This window comes from Periophthalmus magnuspinnatus, chromosome 11 (assembly GCF_009829125.3).
Source record: "Periophthalmus magnuspinnatus isolate fPerMag1 chromosome 11, fPerMag1.2.pri, whole genome shotgun sequence".
Taxonomy (NCBI): domain Eukaryota; kingdom Metazoa; phylum Chordata; class Actinopteri; order Gobiiformes; family Gobiidae; genus Periophthalmus; species Periophthalmus magnuspinnatus.
In genome coordinates this window covers 15,214,435-15,240,066 of record NC_047136.2, presented here as the reverse complement: position 1 = coordinate 15,240,066, position 25,632 = coordinate 15,214,435, and the positions used below count along the sequence as shown (strand labels likewise).

The window sequence follows — 25,632 nt, the reverse complement described above, 5'->3', positions numbered from 1 at the left end:
GAAATATTTTATAAGTTTCACTTTAGTTTCTGACACTCTGAGTCTCCCCTCTTTTTGCTCTGTGTGTTAAGTCACTCCCCCTTCAGAGCACTATCACAACACAGTCAGTGTACATCCCGCTAATGAAACTACTGCACGTCACATCATGTTAGTCAAGCTGTTGTATACAATTTTGTATCATGTTTTTGTGTATGTATGGAGAATTGTCATGTGGGAGCGTGAGTGATTTAGGGGCTGAGAATTGGACAGTATCTTACAGCTAACCATAAAGAGGGTTCGAATAGGGCCCAGGAGAGATCACTAAAATTCTCAAACCTGCATGGATGACATCTAAAACCTCTTCAGGCCTATTACGGTACAATGAGGGAACAATGTTAAGCTAAAAAAAAGTATTATCATGTTGCAAAATAATAATAAATAACAGAAAAAAATTAAAGAGAAAAATTACAGAGGACCACACAACCCACACGTTGTTAAATGCCAGAGAATAAAAGTGGGTCTATTTGCAGGCAAAGGTGAGTAACATGGAAAACTACAAAAAAAGTCATCACAATTAATATTATGATATTAATTTCTGTAAAACTTTCATATCACTTTCCTCCATCAATTACTTTCAATGTTATTTCCCATGAAGGACATAATTTTTTTCTGTGTGCAAAAGTGTCCTGGATAGCAGAAATAAGCTTAATAATTTACTAGAAAATGAGGAAGTGGATGATTCCACACAACTGTTGCTATAGAAGCCCAGCCTAAAAATTAGACTGCATTTTATCTTGTCATCACATCCACTATCCAGTCCCTAACATTTTATATAGAAATAGGTCAGTACCAGCCAAATTTTAAAGACGCTGGTTTGTGTATCTAGTTTTATGAGCCATGACTGACAGGTGAGTTTTACGAAGTTGTCCAGGTGTCTCCAAGTCGCTCAGTAAAGGTTGGGAACAATAAATGCTTTGACACAGAGAAAGATAGAGAGGGAGAGAAAGAGGGTGGGAGGAGGGGAAAGAGGACAGAGGGGCAGGTGAAACTCCCCCGCTGGTTAATCTAAAACTACCCCAGGGACAGACAGACAAGAGGAGAGCAGAAAGGTGAAATGGCTGAATGTGGTGTGATGTTTTATAGGTTTATAAAGAAGTATAAGACCGAGAGAAAGAAAAAATAGAAAGATAGAGGAAGAGAACAAAAGGGATAGAGAAAGAAGGGGAGGCTGGGAGGGAGGGAACAAGACAGACTGAGGGAGAGAGAGCTGTCCCGCAGGGTAGACTGTTTTGCTGTATACAGGTATTCCACACTATGGAAATAAAAAAATCCAGAAAAATTCATTACCAAAATCTTCAGCCTCCCCCTGTGTTATGGTTTAGGCCACTTGACTGTTCCAAGTGCTTTAAAGAGGGGGTATTTTACTTCTGTTTTTGGTACTCCGAGTCCCCCCCCTTCCTTTGCTCTCCGCATTAAGTCACTCCCCCTTCAGAGCACTATCACAAGACAATTGACATGCATCTCACTAATGAAAGTATTGCACATCGCATTGTGTTTGTGAAGCTGATGAAGCAGTTTTGTATCATGTTTTTGTATGTTTATGGAGAATTGTCAGGTGGGAGCATGGATGACGTAGGTTTCGGGCTGAGCATTGGACAAATCTTACAGCTAAAAGTAAGGAGAGTTCGAATAAGGCCCAGGAGAGATTGCAAAATTATTGAAACATGTATCGGTACTGACACTGGAACTAAAAAACTGGAACATGCACTCCTAGTCCAGAGTATTGCAATGGAGAGATGTTTATTATTTTATAGTTTATAAGTTACCCCAATAAATGCATGCTCTTAAATAACTGCTTTGTGGAGAGACTGGCCTTTTTATCATATTGACATGCATATGAAATCTCCACACCATCTCATCGCATATAACTTCTCTAGATGCGCATTTCCATACAAACACTTGACTTTATTTGAATGATGACAGTGCAGAGTGAACAGCATTGGCCTTGTGCTAATGATGAATGTGTGAATCCACAGAGGAACAAACTAATGGAGTTTGACTATGGATGAGGTGACACCTGATTCAGAGTCTGTGACCTCTCCTACACAACCCACACAGAGGCGGAAGTCACTCTATTAGAAATCACTTCAATGGTCCCACTTTGGCTCTACTTTTCTGCTTCCCTTCTCTCTCTTTTTCTCCCTATTTCTTTCACTCATTGTCTCATCTTCTCTCTCTATCTTTGTCTCTTCTGACTTCCCTCTCTTCCTCTCACTCACCCTTTCCCTCCCCCTTTTTCTCATCCTGATTCCTGATATTTCCCATCATAACTCCATCTTTCTGTCTGTCCAACTCTTTTTCTTAACCTGCCTTCTTTTTGTCACCCCTTTCTCCCTATTCTTTCCTATTTGTTCTCACTCTCTCTCCCCGGTCTCCTCTTTCTCTCTACTCCCTTCTACTCTTCCTCTGTCTCTCTTTCCTCTGCCTCCCTGTCCCCCCGTCTCCTTATCCTCTTCCCCTCTGCCCTCTCTCTATCTCGCTTTCCCAATCTCTCTCTCTCCCTTACTCCCTCTCTCTTTCCCTCCCGCCCTTACTTGCGCTCTCTCTTTCTCTCTTCTCTCATCCCACATGTTTAAATTCCCGTATTTAAATCTCGCCGTGGTCGGGCCATCGGTTAGCCCCGCACATGCGAGTGGGCGTGCGCATGCAGGACCCAACGACAAACCGCTTTTGTTTCAATTGAGTCGTTTGCTTTGGACGCGCCAATGACAGCTGCAGCACAACTGACGGAGAGGGGGAGGAGGGAGAAAGAGAGAGAGAGAGGAGGAAGAGAGGGAGGGGTGAAAAGAAAGAGTGGAGTATTTAACATATTTGACATGCAGGCCACGCCGGAGCAGTGCAACAGTTAAGAAAGAGACCGATTCTCTTGTTGAGTGTTGGTACATTCAGATAAGACTAGTGCAAGGATTTAGGCAAACATAATGTTGAGCCACGAAAGAAAACAGAGGTGAGCAGGAGACTGAGGAGTGCCACTGAATAAAGTTTGAAGGAATAGTGGTACTGCAGAGGCTTAATCCTGAATGTATCTAGCAACCTGTTATGGTGTTGGCATGTTAAAACCACACTATGTAACTTTTCTCGAGGGTCCGCCATCTGCTTATCAGCATAGAATGTTATTACATTGGCTGGAATATCATAGTATGACATTAGTATGGCATCTTTCATTTATTTGATTACAGTTGTACAACTCAACATGTATTCTCACAGATCTACTCTCCTTGTTAATAGGAAACACACAAAGATGTTTAATCCTTCAAAATTGAATTGGTAGTTGCTATGGAAATGTTGTGAGGTTTTCTTCACTCTGAAATCCATGAATATATACTGTGAAAAGCCATTGTGAAAGATGAATAATTTGCAGCAGTTTGGATGTAATTAGGAGCAAAAAAAAATATTGACCCTGAGAGTGGTTTTGTAATGTGGAATATGTTGTCTCAGATGGGAACTAAACATAGCGTCTTTACATTATCATCCTTACTTATTTGTTTCCTTTGTTGACAAAAGCCCTTGGTCGCAGAGATACCCCACGTTTGGACCACTTCACACTGGTTTAACATCTCAAATACCTCTACATGGGTTAAGGGATTGCATTACTCATATGTTGACTAGTAGTTGTGTTGACGTTTGTGGGACACCCCAGAGAGATGGACAGGAGCACACCCACTGCACCCCCCAACCCCCCAACCCCACCCACCCCACCCACCCTCTGGCCTCCTTTACTGGTTTTGTGTTTGGCCCCTTTTCCTCGTGGCCCCCTGCTCCCACATACTCTCCTCTTTAGGCAGGATAGTATTTCAACGCACTGCACAAGTGGAGTCTGTGAATACCTTTTTAGCTTTTGTGGTTTACTAGCATAGCCTCACTGTATTTTGGCTTGTCCTATTAAGACCATTGGTTTTCAAACTTCTCATACCAAGAATTTCCACAACATATTGAGCTTTCCAAGTATTACCAGGACTAAACCAAGACCAAATCTGGGCTTAATATGTTTTTAAATTTGATGCATCCAAGCTGTGGCAAAGCACCACTCTGGCCTCTGAAAGTTGTGTATCATGCTTATAAACTCATTGTGACTAATTTTGATGCTAGATTGAAATTAACAAGCCAGTTTTTTCAAGTTTTTAAGACAATAAAAAATCAGTACAGGGCCTTTTAATTGCAGAACAAAGCTTCATGAATTAATTGACAAATAAATAACCGCAAAAGACTTCACCAGAGGAAGCCCACGCACTATAATTTGAGACACACTAACCTAGACAAAGACATAACAGTAGATCCATGCAGACTGCCTGGTTGTCTGGTTGGACTATTGCTTTAGGGGGGAGAATAAAAAGCTCGTCTCATTACTGATAAGGTTCTTTCTGCTGTCAGTGAGTTGTCCCGCCCCTCTTCCCCCTTTCTCTGTCTCCCCCTTTCTCTGCCTTTCATTGACTGTATCATTTCACTCTCGGAGGACAGCGTTTTTGTGCTGGTAAAGCTGGAGGCAGAGGGCCCTCGGAGAATTAAGGCAGATTTCAAAGCTGTGATGAGTGTATAGACGTTTTACGCTGCTGCGAGCACTCTGACAATGGCAACCGCAAAGTGAACTGCTGCAGAAACTATAAAAGATATTGTTGGTAATATACACATTGACAGTAGTGGCTTTTAAAGTAAGCATTTGGATACCTCAACGATGGACAGTTTGAATCCAAGTCATTGCATTCTTATCATATCCTATTAAAGAAATTGTAAACTGCCTTCATTTACATTTGTATAGATATGTAATCTAATTCTAATAGTTTAAATCACAATTTAATCAATTGCCCAGCCCTAAGCTATGGCACATAGAAACACAACCAAAGTGCTATCCCAGGTCTTCAGTCTTTTATTAGATATTAATCATTGATTTTGTATTTCCGTGATTATTATCGGAGCTTGTCATAGTAGTTTCCTGACTGATTTCTAAAAGTGGCCATAGCCATTGTACCAGTTTGCACAACCAAAATATATACAATGCTTTGATTTTTGGCCATAACTCCTAGATGTCTGCCTGCACAATAAGCATCAACTGTGTAAAATGTGCATTTTGAATCTGTAGGTGATTGTAGAAAAATCTGAAATCTGTTCAGATTATTATATAATGTTTTTTGTGTACTTGGTTTTGGGGTAACAACATACAATTTCTTTATCTGGAGACCCCTCATAGCTTTCATAGTTGTAGTCGTTGCTAGTTTTTGTATTCCTAAACTCCATTCAGCTCCAGTAAAGGCATTGCAATTTCAGTCTCATTGTTCCTTGTGATTTTTGGGGAGGCGTTTTGATGGAGCCGAGCGCTGCCTTCTGCACGGCGTGGGCTGATCAACTCTATCCCAGCTCCTGCTCCTTTTAGTCTGCACACAAAATCCCTCCTCTGCTCTGCTTTCTCCAGCTCAACACTCCCATTTCAATCTCACTCGACTCCCTTTTTTCTAAAACACCCTGCAAATTATTTTCTATTCACTTTTTTCCATGGGAGAGGAAGCCGGCACGATTGGAGAACTTCCTGTGTTTTAAACCCAAGTGTAGGAAGAAGCAGGATTCAAACACAAACAGCGAGACGAGTTGAGAGAGAGAGAGAGAGAGAGAGAGAGGGAGGGAGGGACGGACAACAGGGAAGAGAAGGGAGGGGGCAGCACCAGTGTGAAAGCAGGAAAAGATTTTTTTAGCAGCTGTAAACCATTTCAGTTGTGTGTGGAGCGGAGTGTGGCTTGCATGGTTGAGACTTGAGAGAGAGAAACAAAAAGAATAGAGCTTGAAGACTGCGTGGCACTTTGTTTACATCTGAAGACAAGAGAAACTAGAAACGTGTCTTGGGACTGTCCTCTATATATAATTTTTTTTTTTGGATGACTGTCTGGGTCTATGCCCTCTGGATACTCTCCCAAGACTGGCTGCTCCGCTCTGCTTTGCCCCAGGATTCAACCCACTGTCTGGTGCCGTCAACTCCTCCTTTTTCAATCAGCTACACCCCACATGTCCTCCTTTCAGTCCAGCCTCGCGCCGCAGGTCTGCAGTTCTAAAGAGATGAAAGTGAGCTGTTAAAACACATTGACAGGTTTGGACTTCTTTTGTTTGGCATTGCTAAGAGATCCTGGACTGTTGCAATGGGATGAAGTTCATTTAATGATCGTGTGGAGCTATGGACTAAACCAAATTACCAAGGATGCATGCAAGACAATAAGTGCCAAATATTGTTTTTAGTTTTCTATTGCCTTAAAATCTCACAAGCATTTTGTTATGTATTTTTCCCATTCTTTTTTGCCGAAAGTATTATTTTGAAGATGAAAGTTGTGCCAATCCGTGGGGTATTGAACCATCCTGTTTATTCCACCCCACGCAGCGCATCTTTTATATAACAGAGTGGGTTTTCTCACCTTAAAAGGAGACTTGTCATCCACACAGCGGCTGTTACAGAGAGGGAGCAGACTGAGCACGAACCAAGGATGAAACTTGTGCACAGTTTAAAATAGGTGGGATTACTTTTTGACAGCAAGACAAAGGGATGGATTCTCTATGGCTCTCTCCTCACCTTGGACTTTGGACTTTCGGGACAGGAACAATACTATTTTTCCTCCTTCCTTACTCCTAATAGCCTTGTAACTAAACAGAACTAGTGATTAATATGGTGCCAAGGGGGAGGACACTAACTGCTCTGATGCCGCACTGCACTTCAAACCCACTTAAGAAATTCACAACTGTTGAGGTGACATAGCTGTGAATGAATGAAGACACCGCTAGCTTTGTACGGATTATTTTTCCGAGGATGTGAAATCTTAAATGGACATTTTCGGATTTTATTAAACTTTTGAATGTAAATGAATGACTTTTTCACATGGATTTATTCCTAAACTTGCATTCAGTCTAATCTCCGTGTCGCAGTGAAAGATTGCTGGGGCATATTTAAAAGGACACAATGGGAAAGCCCCTAAGCCGTCCTGACTGCTTGCGGCAGAACCCACGTTGCCTGGGTAAAGGGGATGAAGAGGAGGCTTATATTGAGGACTGCTATGTTCCCCAAAGATCCATTTATGATACAATGCGGATTAATGAACAAATTGACCAAGGGACCAAACTTTGTCAACAATCCCGGAGCACTTTGGGATCTGGGGGCGAACCAAGAGGAGAAGGGAGTACAATATCCAGTAATGGGACAATAGGAGCAGATATTGGAGGTGTTTTTGTATCTAGAAACACAGAGCATCCAGGTGGGGGGAAGAGACTTGATGAAAGGGTGATATTTGATGCCTTAAAACTGACAGGTGACCCCCAGATTATGTCCCCTCCCGTTGGGATTGTTGGACCAGGTTTACCCATCGCCCCCTCCTCCAGCTCAGGTGTTGTGGCAGCGGTTGCTAAGAGACGTCTCCAGGGTAGCGATAAAAAGGACAACCCAAATCGACGGTCGTGGAAAGCGTTCATGCCCCCAAGTTACCCAGAATTCGTGGAGAGGTTTGAGTTTTCAACCGAAGCAGAGAGGAGACAGTCTGGACCAGGGATTCCTCTATCTCCCATCCAAAATATCTCATCGCACCCTATCCCGTCAACGCCAACCTCCTCAACGCCCTCTATCCCTCCGCATACACCTTCTCCACTCTCATCTGCCCCCCACACGCCTCCAGTCTCCTCTCCCTCTGTCACGCCCACAGTTAGCCCAGTGCCTCCTACTTCACAGCCTGTCAAGCCAAAAACAGTTCATGCTATGCTGCAAAAACAAAACAAGCACCCTATTATAGCGTTACCATCCACTCCCAAAGAATCGCCCAAAAGGAGGGGATCGTCAGACACCCCTCCACTGCAAAGCCCTAGCACGTCCCGACCAGCCCATAGACGGACTACAAGCTCCACTAAACCAGCAATTATACAAATCCCAGAGGAGCCAGCGGAGTCAATAAAGACATCCGATTCAGAACGGGACTCTCCTCTTTTGGAGCAAGACCAAGCGGACAATGCCCCCCTTATCCCACCCAAGCCAGTGTTTTGCCCCCCTACCAAATCGCGCACCTGGCCTCGCAGCATTACAACAAGGAAGAAAGCTCAAATTGGGCTAAGGCACAACTTCCCTGTATTACCGCCTCTTCCTCCTCTTATAAGTGAAGATGGGAACACAGATGAAGAATCACTTTATTTAATAGATCCTCCTTCCCCATTTTTAAAGGAGGAAGATGGGATAGTTTATGGTGGGCTACCTCTCTCCCCCTGTATTAGTCATGAAGGCTTAGATGAGGGGTTATTGGGATGGGACGCAAACCAACTCAGGGAGCGCACTGCCTCTGAACTTAAATTTGAAGAGGATGAGCGAAGGATTCTTGCCGAGCTAGAGGAAGAAGAGAAACAAAATGAAGCTTGTGGGATATTGACAGAAGAGGAGGAACTAGCTGAAAGAGAGGAGAGAGAGTGGGAGGCAGTGTTGAAATTAGAAAATAAAGACATTATCGATCAGTGTTGGGACAAGGAGACACTTGAATCGGAAGAATGGGATTTAGCCAACTCCTCAGGACATTGGCCACTGTTGACCCCTCCGACCGGTTTTGGTGGGCCCGGGGCCATATCCACCTCTCCTTGCCCTAGCTCGGCGGCAGAATCCGATGACCTTTTCCTTCAATTGGAACGTCAATGTGAAGATGACGATAATTATGAAGAAGGGGTCGAAATGTGCGTAGACCCTGATCCAGTTGATCCCTATGACGTTCCGTGTTTAGCGGATCAGAATGTAGTGGATTTTGAAGGAACTCTACCCATAGATGAAGTAGAACTAGAAGTTGAGATGATTACAAATAATATGACACCAAATGAGCCCATAGATGATACAATGGAGGATTTTGATCTAAAGCGAACTCAAGACTGTGAAAACGAGCATAGCATAATTGACGACAGTGAGGGCGAATTTGAAAAGGATAAAATTGAAGAAGAGGAGGTGCTAAGTTACCCCACGGATTCAGCTTTGGGGCAACAACTGGAGTCTGACTCACAACCAGACGGAATGGAGGTTATCAAAATGGATAGTGAGGGGGATAAACTTGCTCAAACTGAAACTGACCTTGATAGTGGGGCATCATCTGAGCACGGAGATAGAGAGGATGTAGTGGAGGAGGTTGGCTTTTACGGGACATCCTGTAGCCCTATGAACCCTTATGTAGAGGAACAAGAACAAGATATCTATCCAGAAAATAGCAGGATGTATGACCAATCTGAGCCAAATTTGGACAGCAGCAAGTGCCTTTTCATGGACCAATCCCACGAGGATCATAAACAGGAAGTTGACAAACAAATATTAACTGAAATTGTCTCCATGGAAACGGATGATGCAGCAGGGACGTCCTATGCACCGGAGACTGTAGATGCACCCTCTGAGCCAAATTCAGTTGAAGTAACAGCAAGCATACCCCAAGAAAACTCCGTTAATAACCCTGAAAATGTAGACCCTATATGCCATTTGTCTCCTGTTTCAGACTCTGATCTAGTTGGTGCTGCTTTGAACTCTAAAGACTCATCTGAAGCTTTTGTTGTTTCAGATAGTTTTGTTTACTTGGCCGTTTCAGTGCCTCCACAATCGCCGCATGACTGCCCCCCTTCCCCCTTTGAGGATTCTGTTCCCCCCAGTCCTATCCCCAAACCCACACACGGGACAGAGGAACAAGATGGAGCCGTCCTCTCTCCTGATAGTTTTGTTTACATGGCTGCACCTGAGCGACCACAGCCGGGCCGCTCCGACATAGAATCGGTTTGTGAAGATCAGGATTTGGACTCGTTTTCCGAAGGGACTCAATCGGGAGTAGATTTCGTTTTGGGGTCTGTGGAAGGGGACAGTGATTGGGAGTCTGAAGGATCTACTTTGGATTTTCCTTTCTTCAACTCCGATCCAGTTTGGGACAACATTGAACCGGGATTACTCTATAATCTGTTTTCTGAAAGGATTGAAACGCCAGTGTTAAACTCCCAGGAGGAAGAGGATTCCCAAAAGGGGTCTACGCCTTGTTATGCAGACCCCCTCCCAGAATCAGGACATAGCTCTGCTGAGGAGCATGAATCACCCAATACATTACCCCGTCCCGAATCAGACACAGCTGCTGAGGTATGCCATTAACTCTTACTGTTATTTTAGGAAACACGTATTCTCCATAAAACAGAAGTCGTATCCATTCACTCCAAATGTTCTTTAATGAGTCATTGCAGCTGACAGTTGTTGGAAAGAGTGCGTTCAGTTCTGGTTTGGTCCTGGTTTGAGCCCAGTTTACTCCTGATGTAGACGTGGTTTAGTCCTGTTCTAGTCCTTGTTTAGTTCTCAGTTCAGACCCAATTGAAATGTGTTGTGTGTGCAAGTGTAAAAGTGAATATTATGCCAAATGGCAGCTGAGAAAATGTAGCAGAATTATAGGTATTATATAAAGCTAGTTATTGTGATTTTACTCAGTTTACAATGTTTTATACAGAACATTTGGATTATATTACATCAGTTGAATATGGAGTTTCATTGCAGATTCGTCCCACCTGCTGCCGCTGCTTTTTCGAAGAGAAGTTTTTTTAACTTTCAGAATAATTGTGTATTACTTTAATTGTGATTTTATCTTACTTTTGTAGAAGTCATACAATTTATCCCTGGGCCACGATTTGAAAAGCACTCTTGTCAAATATACTTACATCAAAATTGTGTTGTTACATTAAGCTGATGAGCAAGCGTAGCATAGTGCATTTTCTGTGTGTACTCCCTAAAATTGGGGAAGGCATCCTGCTGACAATTTATAATTACAGGAACATGCTGGGATGTTTGTCCATTTATAAAGTGATACTGTAATGCAAATATTAATGAAATAACCTACTGTCATTAATTTACTACAATTAAGAGTATCTGTGAGAACAATTTCTAAACCTTTTGTGTACACATTTGACTTCTTTTCTTTCTTAATACATACTAGAATACACTTAACCTTGGGAAGAGAGAGACACATCAACATGTTTTTCCACCAAAGGGAGGTTTGTTAGCAGAGTATGAAAGCTGATCAAAATGCTGTTTATAGTCCTGAATGCATTGGATGTGGACGCACACAGACAAATAGCGTGGAGGAGAGAACTGGGTCAGGTATCCGGGTGTAGGCTTGGCACGGAAAATACTCGCCGGGGTGAAGTTATGCAGACGCCATAATTAGCCGCTTGTGTTTGGGGGGCTTTAAATGATTGAAATGTGACTCTTTAAAAAGGGGTGAGGGGAGCAAAGACTTATGGGAACTTCAGGGTCATCCAGGCTGTCTTTAAGTGTGCGGTGTATGCTGGGATTGTGTGTTCTGTTGGTCAGTTGTTTCTTGTGTGATTCATCCAGAGGTTTGCGCCTAAGGCTCTGTGGTATGTCAATATAGAACCACTGTTTGTACACAACACTAAAAGCTCTTAAATATCGTTTGGGTCATTCAAGTTCAGAGAGTAAACAAATTAAAAATGGATTAGAAAGTAAGCTTATATGGATTGAAATGGTGAAAATGTTTGTTTTACTCAAATATACAAAAACAAGTAGAAATACATGTTTATGTCTGTTGCAAAAGGGTAGTGATACTAAGTTTGGTAACATAATGCTGTACTTAGGAACTTGTTAGAAACTGGTAAGCTATCATTTATTCTATTTTTGGTTGATTTAACATGAAAAATAGTACAACATCTTACCATTTTGTCCACTGTTGTTTTTACATGGTACAGTCCTGCTTGCTCCATGTGCTGCATAACAAGTAATATATGCTTTCAGTATAAGAGTTTCGTACTACCTTAATGTTATGTCCAAAAAAACAACAACTTTATATTCCAATTTTGAAAGCCATAATAATTACACTTATTTATGTTTAGGTTCCTGTTTTCTTTTTTAATTTTAATATGTTGTTATTTAGTCTCTTCTATATATTGCAAGTCTTCTTGCAATATAGTCGCTACCCATTAGATTTAGAAAGACATTGTTCATTATGTTGTAATGAGCTGTATTTTACTCACATTAGCAGTAAAAGTCTCCTGTAATCCTTTCGACCTGCCCTGTTGTGAACTGATGTGCAATGTTTGACAGAGCCGTCAGTCTGCATTCATCTGGGCTGTGTCTGAAGCCTCTCGCTTTCTTATCTCTCTTATCTCCCTGTGTTTTTGTGGGTTTACTCTGAGCTTAATGTGGAGATTGTGCATAGTTGGTGCACTGAACTGGGTCTGGTTTGTACAATGCTATAACTCTGACTCAGTCTCTGGCTCAGGCTAAAGTGAGCTCAGATGTTTTTCATACCGTAGTCCTAACTCAAAATGCGTTTACCAGGAAGTTCTTTTGGTCACGCTGCCTGTCTCACACATAGGAGGTATACCGGCATTTACTTAGTTATTGGGAATTAGCAATTTCTGATTTCAATTTAAGTATGGAGCATTTAGATGGTTTGATATTCTGATGTACTTTATCTATTATCATGTATTTATTATTTTTCATCATTACTTTTGTAGAATGTATCTAGGATTATGACATCTGAAAACTACCATTTGATGCTTTGCAGCTGATGTCATCAACATTCCTTGGGGATGCGATGCAAACTGTAGTCACTGCTCTCTCTGAAGCTCCGTTACTTAAGTTAGACTTTAATCTGAGTTTTGCTTTAACATAATCTGATCATGAAGAGCTGACTTAGTTGGAGCTACAACAGGTGAGCTGATGTTAAACAAGGTAGCACCTTTTTTGTTGAAAATCAAACACCTAAACATGACAATGAGTGCTCGTATTGATCACAGGCTCCTAAAAATGTGTTGTTTAAATCCATCTCATTATTTTTTAAGGTAATTAAATTAAAATTCTTGTTTTTCGGAGGTTACTCTCTGACAGTTGCTCAGTGCCCCTTTCAAGCTGATGGGATTGGCTCCAATCACCTATGACTCATAACTAGTAAAAAAAAAGAATGAAAAAAATATATATTTATGTATTTTTTGTCAATTTCACAATAAGTTTCTCTCATTTAAAGTTCCACAGTTGACCCACTCATTTCAACGGTGCAGTAGCCTGACCTTAACCTCACTTACACACAGGAATAGTAATTACACACAATTTGGACCATTTTGCACTTGGTAATACATGCGTTTGGCTTAGAGAACAATTGACCCTGTGTAACACTAATTTAACAGAGAGTCAAATTACTCAGGTCTGAATTAGATCAATGCTTAAATGCAGAACGCGTGGTTGCTAGCTCTGATGCTAGTGACGTGTTTGTTGACGTCTTTGGACTGTTTAAACTGCAGCACCTTTATTGTATTACTGTTTCCATCAATCTGCTCCAGCCTCGGTCACATCTCATTTACTCTGCAGTTTAAGTGCATTTAGATCAGTGTAGGGAAATGAACCTGGACAGAGGCCAGATAATGTAATGTAGGTAAATAGAAGATAACAAGATCATGTCCTACCTTGTATCCACTGGAGCCTTAAGATGTGCTTATTGCTATGGGAGGTTGGGTTTAGGCCTGTCACGATAACATATTTTGAAGTTCTATATATTGATGAAGTAAATGTAGATGATATTGGATCTAATTATGCCCCGGACGCAATAACCCAAGAGCAGATTTAAACCACAAAAATTATTCTAAATGTACAATATTGTTAAAAAAAAAAAAGAGAAATAAACAGCCGAATGAAATACTTACGTTTTTAGTTTACATCTCTATTGAGTCATAGAAGCTATTAATTTTACATCTCAAATCTGATCATATAGCCCAAAAATAGCCACATATTTTCGAGTAGTGCAAAGAAAATATACATACGATAAAAAATATTGTTCCTCCTTCCTACCTCATATACGAACAATATATCATATATGAACAATACGTTGATATAGTGATTATCATGACAGGCCTAGTCTACAAGTCTCAATAAGGCACTTGAAAAATCAAAATATATTAAAATAACGTCTGTATTATTAATATTATTATTATTATTATTATCACAACAAAGATACGCCAAGTTGTCGGCACCTCTAATGAACAGTTGCAGATCACACTAGCGAGTAGCAGATTTTTTTTTTTTCATTTGAACCAAAATGACTATGCGACTCTACCAAATCCGATGCATATCACTTAAGAAGATTAAGAAAATCAAATTGGAGAGCAAAGAAAGTACAGAGCAGTGAGCACATATTGGTGGCAGTGAGAACGGGATTTGAGTAGCTAAATGGCGTCTTGAAAATAAAATTAAAGTTTGCTCAAACATGTGCAAATTTTGCAGGATTTTGCAGAATAGCTGAGCTTTAAGTCAAAAAGTTGTCACTCAAAATTAGGATTTAAATAAAGAAATAAGTAAACCTAAAAGAATGAAAACATTACAGAAGACTGCCAAATCAGATATCGGTCTCTTAAAATATTACTTGGTCAGTAGCTTTTTGCCAATACTCCCACTCTTCATTTTCTTGATGGACTTGAAGAAAATAAATTGAACTCGCCGTGTGCCCTAAAGTGATACTTATAATAATTATGTGCTGAAATCCGTCCTCTCTTATCTGCCCCTGCCCCCTCTTATGCCCCCCTCTCCTGCCCCCCTCTCCTGCCCCCTCTCCTGCTGCTGCTAGGTTGCTTGTGTTGGAGAGATAAGGAGGTGAGAGGCGAAATTCTACTGCCCCTGCCAACAACAACGGATACACAAGCATTCACTCAAAACTGCCCTGGGAATTTAAACCGATATATCCGATAAAACGGTGCCAAAAGTGGAATAAAGGGTTGAATATTTTGGCATTATTTTGCGTCATTTTGCTGTTTAAATAATCCAGCAGTTTAATGTGTAACCCATGATTTGTGAGTTGATTTTTCTATGTAGACATTTAATTGAAAGAAAAAGGTCATTCTTAACATGATGGGAGCAATAAATACATTTAAAAAAATGCAATCTTGGTAAACAGCATTTTATTCTATGAATGACGTGTAACACTTTATAATAACTAGACTGCCCTTAACAAAGCAATAACAGTAACTTTAGTTTAAGGTGTTTGGCGTAGACGTTGCTTGTGTGTTCGAGCAGAGAATGCCATTGTTTGCAGCCGTGACCACCCTGTAGCGCCCCCTGGAGGCTTGGTTTAGAGAGGCGACCTGGCAGCGGGCTCAGGCAGAAGGCCCTGGATTAACATGAAGCTCATTTGGACTCCCAGTGAGTGGAGTGAAGGTGGAACAGACAGACAGATGGACCACACCACATGCTTTTATAGACACAGCCATGGACAATACAGACAGGAGAATAGGGCTTTTTATGTACTATATTGTGAGCTACATAAGTAGGTTAAATGTGTTATCAGTATGCTGTTGTGCTCTATGAAAAGAAAAGCCCTTAATTATTAACAAACCCAAATGAGTATAATTATGTATTTCCTTGTACTACTAGTTCAGTGTAAATGATTGTTAAGTTGTTTGCCCTCCAGCATTGCCAGTTCTTTCCATAATAAGTTATTAAAAAGATGTGCTTTGTTTTTTGTTTTGTTTTGTTTTTTTGGGAGGGTGTGGATCAGCCACTTGCTTATGTCCATCTGAGTTTTCTGGAATGTTCCAGAGTATGGCATTTGTTACACATTTGTTTTTGTTTTTTTATGATTTCTTTTATCATTTACAAGGCAGTCACAATCATAAAAGTCCACTATAATAAAAACAGTGTGCAGCAGGTTATGCACTGACATCATGTTATTTGAAAATGCCTCTCAACATTCCGACTGAGTGGCACTGAGGCAGAACTGTGGGCAGCACAGCAGACAAAATGTGTTTCTTTGCTTCTTTTGGCCTAATTTTTATCCATGGAACTATTTCTTTTAGGTTACATTAGCTTACAACAAAATGGAAAAATGCCCGTTGTTGCTGTGACTGTGCAAAGCTTAGCTAGTTTGTTAGCTAATGATAGAGAGAGATAAAGGATCTCTCCTAATCTTCTCAACACACACTCAGAAAAATCTTATTTAAGAAGAGAAAGGTTCAGTTCAACTGCATCTGATCCCAAAGTGTGTATCAGTGATAAACGTTCCTGTAGTCTGCAGTGTCTGTCAGTGTCTCTGTTGTTTAGCCAATTGCTAACTGCTACTGTTGACTTGTGTTTTGAGGTTTTACAGAAGAACATATCATTACCTACCATTGACACTCAAAATTCAGAATGTTCTGATGTCATCTGCATAACCTCTATACCAGGAGTAAATATAGCTTCAACTTCATTTATTTAGTAGATAGATGCAGACAGGGGAAGGTTCTGTGTGAAGCAGGTGCCTCCTTGTCTCATCCTTTTAAAGAAGGGGGATAATTGTAGCTTTCCAAACAAGCAGCAGGATTCAGCAGGAAAGATGTGGACTCTAAAATGTCCAAAGCTTGTTTATACTCAGCTGCTTGGTATAATAGTAAAAATGTCCACACATTATAATTATACCATATTGGTATATTTCTAGGTTTTTTAGCTTTCTACCATATTATAACGTCATCAAAACACCCTGTTCCACCTTGTGAGGTCATGTGGCAATACAGGAAGTGCTACACTGTATTTTTAAACTCCATACACCTTCACTAGAATCATTTTGATAATTTTAGACCTGGAATTGCTAATCTCTACTGAACAAGAGGTAAAAGGAGCTTTTAACTTAGAAACTACCACCACACAACATCAGAAGGTGGAACAGAGCATTTTAACCTTTGGAGATGTAGACAGCTTAATAATGCAGAGTTACACAAACATGTGTGAATGAATCAAAACGCAAATCCAGGTATGTTTTTGATGATGTTACAAGATTTTAACATGTCTTAAAGCTCACCGGAGTCAATTTTTCATAATATAAGTCCTTTAAGTGGTTAGTAAGCCTAAATCATCCTTAAAAAACTATTTGTTCATGTTTAATTAAGGTACAAGTTTAGTTATTATAGTGTTACCCAATATTTTAAAATACAAGGTAGAGTTATTATGTTCGATTATTCCTATGTTGAGTAGAAACAAGGAGAATGTTTCTGCAGCTTGTTCATATAGTGCTGTGAATGCTCTGGATATTTGCATGGCATTTGTTTGTTCAGCACAGTTCATTGTTTCGTTTGTGGACTGTAATAGGATCAAAATATCTGGCTATGGCAATAGTCAAACTGGTTAGAGATGTATAAACCAATATTTATACCAGTACAGGTCCAGTGCAGTACAAACAAGATAGATCATGTAAATAAAACTATGAATGAATTTATTCATACATTGATTACTACTATATTTCCTTGTATGCTTGCATTACTACTACTACTCTTACTACTTCTACTACTACTACTACTACTACTACTACTACTACTACTACTACTACTACTACTACTACTGCTCTTGCTATCTGTAGTTATTTATCTTGACTTTGATCACATGTTATTCACCTTTTGTTCTTGACATTTGCGTTGCAACACTGTAATATCCCCATTATGGGACAAATAAAGGTTTATCTTTACTAGTACTAGTGATGTTACTGCTAATACTACTACTACTACTGCTGCTACTTCTAGTAACTGGTTGTAGCTGTTGAATCAGTTGAGTCATTCTCAAAAAAGTCTTCACTCTTGTTCTGCAAAGTCGATTGTTGTCTCAAATACAAGCCGATATCTAACTTTTAAAATCTTTATTAAACTTTACAATATATTTATTATAATATTTACAAATTGTAGTGCTTTGGTGACCTGGTTTTGTCTGTGCAGTGAAAGAGAAAGCCCAGAGTGAGGAAGGAGGTGGTTTGAAAGACAGGAAAAGGAGGCTGAGGTCTGTCAGGAAGAGAGGGAGTGGAAGCCAAAGGAGCTGTTTGCACCAATGAAAGTTTGACACTGTTTAACATAAAACATATTATAGTTAATATTATCCACTACTACTCTTGCCTTTGGTCATATACTTGTTAGATAATAGAAATGGAGGAGAGGTTGGCTGGGCTCTGGGCTGCGACCCTGATACTAGCTTCTTCAAGGCTTAGGCGAGGCACTGTTTGCACAATGACATAGTTTATTATTATGCACTAGTTATAGTCCATTATGCTATTATGGCTAGGTTATTTCCATTATGGCTATGACTAAAACTTTGAACTTTGCTTGTTAGTTTGCTTTTGAATACAGGTCATATCAAACAAAATCATGGAGGCACAAGAAACGCATCAAATTAACCGTTTTACACCATTAAAGAAGACATATTGTACTTGTGTCTGCTATATAGTTATAATCTATGAAACCCTCACCAGCTCATTATGTGATAATTTTCACATTTTAAATCGCAACATTCATCTAAAACAACTTTTTAAAAAGGAATCAAGTCCACTGACTTCCACGTTACAAAACTACGGTGGCCACTGCGAGCTGACTGCGGCATAAACGTCATTACAACAAAGAGACAATGACTATGCAACGCTACTGAAGCCTACGTGTATCATAGCTTAAGAAAATAAAACTGGAGAACAAAGTAAGTACAGAGCAGTTGGGCGTATAGCGGTGGCAGTGAACCCGGGGGTTAATCTTTATTTTCTAAATAAAGGTTAAAACATGATCTGAGTTTGCATTCTTAGAAATACATGAACTATGATTGGACACTACTGAGCTGTTCCTCTTTATCTAGTTTATGATAGCTATAGGTTTACCTCATGATGACACATGGTGCATGTTTATTTCATATATGTATTTACTGTATGATTTAATAGGGTGAGGGTAGGTTCATGCATTTTTATGAGCCTTGTTGCAAAGTAATTAAATGACTTGGCTGACATCACTACTGCAGTTTACAGTAGCAAACATATTATATAATATTTGGGGTGTTAAGGGTGTGGTTCTAACTAAGTGGGTGAGAGTGTAATGTTTTACTTTATAACTGAATTATTGTTTGTACTGTATTGGAAAAAGTAAGCAATAATAAAAAGTATGAAGACAGAAAAATTAACCTTAACCTGAAATAAAAAGTAATAATAAATGTTAAAATAAAATTTAAAAAAGATTATTTTTCTCTAGAGTCAAACTTCCCAAATCCAATAGAGTCCAATATATTTCAACCTTCTCATGTGTTGACACAAACTGTGGATTTAACACCAGGCAGTGTTGTGGTCTACATTAAAAAAAATAAAATAATAGATTATATTCAAATGTGAGTGATGATGGGCAGCTGTGAAGTGGGAGAGAGGTAGACACAGGTTGACAAAGAACACACAGAGGAGAGGTGAGGAGAGTTAGATGGAGGAGTGACAGAGAGAGGGAGTAGGGAAGGAGGAGTGGAGAGAGAGGGACTGAGTGAAAGAGGGTGAGATGGGGGGAGAGTTGGAGGGAGGAGAAGATAGAGAGAGAGAGGAGGATTGAGAGTGGAGGAGGGGAGTGTGTTAGGGATTGATTTGGCGGTATCTGCTTGGTCTGTTGTGACAGGACGGTCCCGTGGCTGAGGTGGAGAAGAATGTGAAATATGTGGGAGAGTGTCCAGAGCTCTGGGTTTAGTGGTTCCAGCCACAGAAACACAGGGGGAAGCGGGAGAGGCAGGGAAGTGCACACCAATATGTACAGAATGACAAGAGAGAAAGTCAAACTTTACTTCAGTGCTTCAGTATAAAGCTTTCCCTTTCAAAATCAGAAATTTAAATGTGCTAATTACTGATTCAAGTAATGTAATTGTAATGTGGACTTTTCTGAGCTATTGTGTGGAATTATATACAATTTGGATAACTTCTTGGTCATTTTAGTTCATAATTTATCATGATTCAGAGTTGTTTTTTTAATGCAACTATTCTCCAAAATAGACACTTCCATCTTTACTTTTCTTTACTTCACCCATGCCTCCTATTGGTCAGTCTATTGGATTTAACCAAGCACAGTGAAGTGTAGACTCTGAACAGAGCCATATAAATGTTAGCTAGTTTACAAAAGTTAAGAGGATAAAAATAGGATATGTAGCTTTGTGTCATATTGTCCACCCTTACTTTTCTGTGTTCAAATGCTAGTGAAAGTTGGTGATGAATTATTCTTTTGTGCTCTTAAATACACCTCCATCTATGACTTATACCAGTCCGACACCAGGTTGTAGTTCAGGATGGTCTGGTTTTTGGATAAGGTTTTTGGGTGGGGCAGGTCAGGCTGCAGCTCATTGTTTTGGGGGCGACAAACTTCCTGTTTGAGCTTGACGCCCGTCACCACAACACAGCTGTTTCCATTGAACGCTGTACAAAAACAGGCCAAACTCTCATTCACAACCTTCATATACTCTATACGGCTGTTTTTCAAAGTGTGGTACGCAGGATGACTCTGTGGTACCTCTGCAGTTTGAATATTTGATTTGTCTTGTTAAAAATCAATTAGAACTACCTTATCCATGTTTTAGACATGGTTTAGTCTCATTGTAGACCATGTATAGTCCTAATCTTGGCCTGATATAGTCCTGGTTTAGATCTGGTGGTACTCGGAAAACCAATATTATATTAGTTGGTACTTGGTTTGAGACGAGAAGAACCTCTGCTCTTTGAATGCACATATAAAATGTACTTAACCATTTGCTTTGTTTTAAGCCATTATAGTCAGGATTCATTTCTTTTTCAATGAGAAATCTGCAAACGACTCAATTAAATGTAATGTTCCCCATTAGAGCTGCAAAATGAAACCCAATTAAACAGAAATCACACTTTGAATGGTCTTAAGGTGCAAATTGCGAAGGCTGTCTTTGTTTTAGTCAAATAAATGTGGAAATGCCCTTGCTTTAAAATTAGCTTTTATTGTTGTTTTTTGAATACTCTGCATTAAAAAAATACACTCACTTAGGGGCACCTTTGGCACTATATCACTATAATCTATGAAAACAAAGCTAACTTAAGCAGATGTTAATTGTTTTCAAATAAAAGAAGATAATTGCTAGACCTACATTCAGTAAATGAAATTAGCCGATGTGTAAAGTCTCATTGGGCTCCCTCTTGGTATATAGCCACACCAGCACCATTACCACTGCATGTTTTAGCGCTGCATTTGAGGTGTCATTTTTACTGTACGTTTATTTATGATGGAAAATATCTTTAATACAATTTGAGCTATTTGTTAAAGAGTAGGTATTATGCTCAATGTATTTTTTATGACATTTTTCCCTCATCAAAAACATGCCTGATGAGGTTTTAGATGTCATCCATGCATGTTTGAGTATTTTTGCTCTCCCAGGGCCCATTCAGACCCTCGTTATGGTTAGCTGTAAGAGTCTGTGCAATGCTCAGCCCACAAAGCTACGCCATCCATACTCCTATATAACAATTCTCCATAAATAAACAAAAGCATGATATAAAACTGTACATAACAACTTCACAAATCTGTTGTGATGTGCAGTAGTTTTATTAGTGGGATGCACACTGATTGTGTTGCGATATCGCTCTGAAGGGGGAGTGACTTAATGCAGGGACCAAAGGGAGGAGAGACTCAGAGTGCCAGAAAGAAAAATGAAACATATAAAACAGGTTAATACGTTGTTTTCAGCAAATATAGTATTTACAAAACAATAAATGTTTTAGCAAATAATACCCCTAGATCTAGTATCTTTTTTGTAATATTTATTTAATTTGAGAGTACAGCTCCTGCACCCACATGACAGATTTTAACACGGAAGCCATATTGATAGTGGTGCTGAAGGCGCTACTCTGTCAGAAGCTCTGTGTCAGAATAAAGATCAGATTAAAGTCTAACAGTCTGACCAGAACAGATGAGCTGATTTGTACTGTTAAACACCTCTCAAATAATTCACAAGCTAGTTGACATTAGCCAACAGTTTTTCAGTTAGTCACTCACCTTTTTTGCAGAACATCAAATCCCTAAACGCGACTATGAAAGCTCATATTGATCATAGATTATTGAACATGTAGAACACCCCCAGTGTGATGTCAGTGCATAGTATCAATAGGGTCCAACTTCACCAGAGTCATTTTGAGAGAGATAAAGAGATAGAAAGCAAGTGCAATGGAGAGAGGGAGGTCTGGTTGTATTTGTGGTTGTGTGGCATTTGGGTTTTGGCTCGTCCAGCTTTATACTGCCCTGGGAGAGTCCTGCTTCTGTCTGAATGTCAGGCCTCAGTAGTTTAATGTCATTTGACCCCATCTCCATCTCGTCCAACACAACAGGGGACTTAGAGAGGTCAGAATAATACACACTGGTTTGAGAAATATTGGAAAACTATTGATTATTGATCACTATGTTAATTGTTAATTAATTGATATGTGTACCCATTGTTGCAGATTAGCAAGGTTTGATTGTGTAATTTCTAGAGTTTCTATGGTTACTTGGGGTTCTTCCAATCTCCTTTATGGTTTACTTAAAAGATACACTATGAAACATTTCTGACAGGAGTCTGGTATCTGCTTGTCTCCATGGAAATATTATGGCTTTGCCCAGAATGTCACATTGTGGCTTTAAACTTTAAACTATCTTTCATTAATTTACAGGCCTTTTGTCGCTACAAAATACCTTGAAATCCCTGCACTCCTCGTCCCTCCACAGATTTGACCTGTAACTTGGCTTGGTGGTGTCACCGCTAGTCTTCATGAATATAGATTAAAGATGCACTATGTAGTTTTTCTTTTTGGAGGGTCGAATTATCTTTAGTTCGATAGTACGATATTAAGCGTATCTATGTTGCATTTATTCAATTACAGGCATTTTTATTGTTTAGAAAAATAGTTGACCTGGTGTCCATGGAGATACTGTGGACCATTCCTTGCAAAACAATCTAGATGCATCCCTTGTATTATTTCAAGAACTGCTTTTGAATGTTTGTTTAAGGTTGTCATGCTAGTCTTGCTGTGTCTTTGTGATCTACAGCCGGAGAAGTAGTGTGTAGTCTTAATTGTTGGGAGTCTGGCTCTATAGTAGGTCCAATATGGCCCCTTCCCTCCCTCTTCATAAACATCTGTGTAAATGTGTGTGTGGTGTTGTACTACTGCTGTGAGTGTTTAAATTTGTGATTAGGTTTTGTCGACTCAGCTTTTTCCAGTCAGCCCCCAAACTGCGTAATCCTTTAATCCTCTGTCTGCCCCCTCCTCTCAGCTCTGTCTGAGGAGACTCCCATCGCCCACCTCTTTAATGTAACAGTGAATCAACCATCTTTACCACAAAGAAATGCTAGTAATGCTACATCTTGGTGTAGGTTTGGTTAGCCTCCACTCATCTGTGTCTCTAACCTGGACTATAAAGGTGAAAAAAGATAAATAATAAACAGTATTTTCCATTGATCGAGGAGACCCCCATAGTCTGTTTGTTTCCCCATAGTCTATTCTAAAACACTTATTTGACAATTTTGCGTTTCTCTCTTTGTTTTAGGCAGTGGAGTCAGAGCAAGTGGACAGTATCCAGCCAAAGTTGCAGCATGTGAACGCGGTGGGACAGGGCCTGATCCAGAGCGCTGCCAAACACACAGATACACAGGGTCTAGAGCACGACCTGGAGACCACCAACCTCAGATGGAACTCACTCAACAAAAGGGTAGGTACAGTTTAAGTATCTAGGGTCATGATATCAAATGTAACTGCAGTATTTCACCAAGTACTGGATAGTTGTTCTTTTGTCTTTTCTGTTTTATGCAAAGTGTCTTTGAGTGTCTGAAATTCTGATGTATTATTATTATTATTTGGATAGGGCAGGGTAATATGATGGCAAAATTTATTGCGCTTTTTCCCCCTCATATTTTTTATTCAGTTTAATTTTATCTTAATAAAATGGCTTGCAATATTCATTTCCTGAGCATAAACAACATAGGAAAAAAATGAAGAGATGAGTGCATCAGTGAGTCAATTTACAGGTGCTGTGCATGGATGTGGCTAAAAGATATATAAAAACAGATTGACTTGCCAATATAACCAAAAGGATGTGTGTACAGCAGTCAAGTAGAGAGGCACTCTGTAATATGAAAGATTAAAAGTACTTTATTACAGCATGGACAGCAGTGCACAGACCTCTCCATTAAAAAGACCCAAGTGTATTATTGACAATTAGAAATGACTGATTCTTGACAGACTGAACCTATACCAAAGATAATAACCTTTAGTAAAGCTAACTGGAGGCAGAGATTTTTCTTTTTTACTCAAGTTAGACTTTAATTCTAGTTTTGTTTTATCATAATCTGACCATAAAGAACTGACTTATGATGTAACTACAACAGGTAAGATGATTTGCCCCTTTTAAATAGCATTAAAGTCACAACCTAGCATTAACCAACAGTTTTTAAGTTGGTCAAACACCTAAATGAATGCTCTTATTGATTTGCTTCTCCTGCTCACCACTTCCTCCTCTGGCCTCAGCTGGCAGAGCGCATTGCCCAGCTGCAGGAGGCCCTGTTGCATTGTGGGAAGTTTCAAGATGCTCTGGAGCCTCTGCTCAGTTGGCTCAGCGATACGGAAGAGCTGGTGGCCAATCAGAAGTCTCCGTCTGCAGAGTACCGTGTGGTCAAGGCACAAATACAGGAACAGAAGGTACAATATACTGTGCATTATGATATCCACACACATTATTACACCTTACACTTATGACATTTAAGATTCAAAACTTTAAAGGTACAATACATGACCTTCACTCATGTACTTATAATAAGAATTTTTCCCAAGCTATTTTTAGCACTAAAACACCAGCCATTATAGTATAAGATAAGTTTAATGGCATACTCTGAAACATTCCTGACAAGGCAACAACATCTCCACAGAGACGAGTAGTAGTGACATAGTGCACCTTTAAAAAGCGAAAGTAGATATATGAGTTAGATGTTCTAATTCCTTTCAAGACCCTTATATACATCTTTAGTCCAGTCAAGATGCAATAGACACGTTTATCCTGGGTCTACATTGTCTCACTCACCTCTCCTGTTTATCTAACACGCACTTCCTGCAATTGTGAAAGGAGGAGAGCAGTTCTGGTGAAGACAGATCAATCAAAAGTGTTTACATCCTCCCAACAAAAATGGTGTCACCGCTTTGATAAGAAAATAGTAACTCAAGAGAGTGCATTCTTGAGCTGAGAGCATTTCAAAGCAGAAGAAATAGACACGGTCTGAACAGGAAGCAAACTTAACTTAAAGTAAATATACCTCTAGGTGTCTAAAAGTCTGCACTAAAATAGAAAAAAGTGGAGATGGGTTTGCGTTGACTTTATCATATTTTGCTCAAACAAAACCATTTATCCTTTAGACTAAATTTCTTTATATTTGTCCCTATAGTTGTTACAAAGACTCCTGGACGACCGCAGACCTACAGTGGAGATGATCCGAGCCGAGGGAGAGCGAATCGCAACCACCGCCGACGCTCCAGACCGGGACAAGATCCAAACCCAGCTCCAAAGTCTGGCCCAGAGGTGGACCAGCCTCCTGTACAAGGCCGACGGCAGGTATGTGAGCCCGGGTTAACTAATGCAGGCTTAATCTGTGCCGTAAACCTTATCTTTCCATCTCCATAAAAAATTTTTTTTAAATGTGGCTTTGTCTAAACCAGTCAATATTTAATTATCACATTTGCAGATTTCTGTGGTTGGGGTGTCTGCTAATCAAATTTGAGTGTTAAATTAGTGATACCCCATTGTGTTGAGGTACAGATAGCATCAAACAAGAACAAAGATTTAAAATAACTGTGAATGTGAATGTAAGGCCCTGAA

The 25,632-nt window shown here is 39.9% G+C and overlaps 1 protein-coding gene across 1 annotated transcript in view; it reads left to right on the top strand.

Moving 5' to 3' along the window:
- macf1a (microtubule actin crosslinking factor 1a) overlaps positions 1–25,632 on the top strand; it is a 175,159-nt gene that overhangs the window by 111,190 nt on the left and 38,337 nt on the right. The window contains 3 exon segments of the mRNA XM_055225486.1: positions 23,317–23,478; positions 24,294–24,464; positions 25,202–25,368. Of these exon segments, the coding sequence (XP_055081461.1) occupies positions 23,317–23,478; positions 24,294–24,464; positions 25,202–25,368 (500 nt within the window).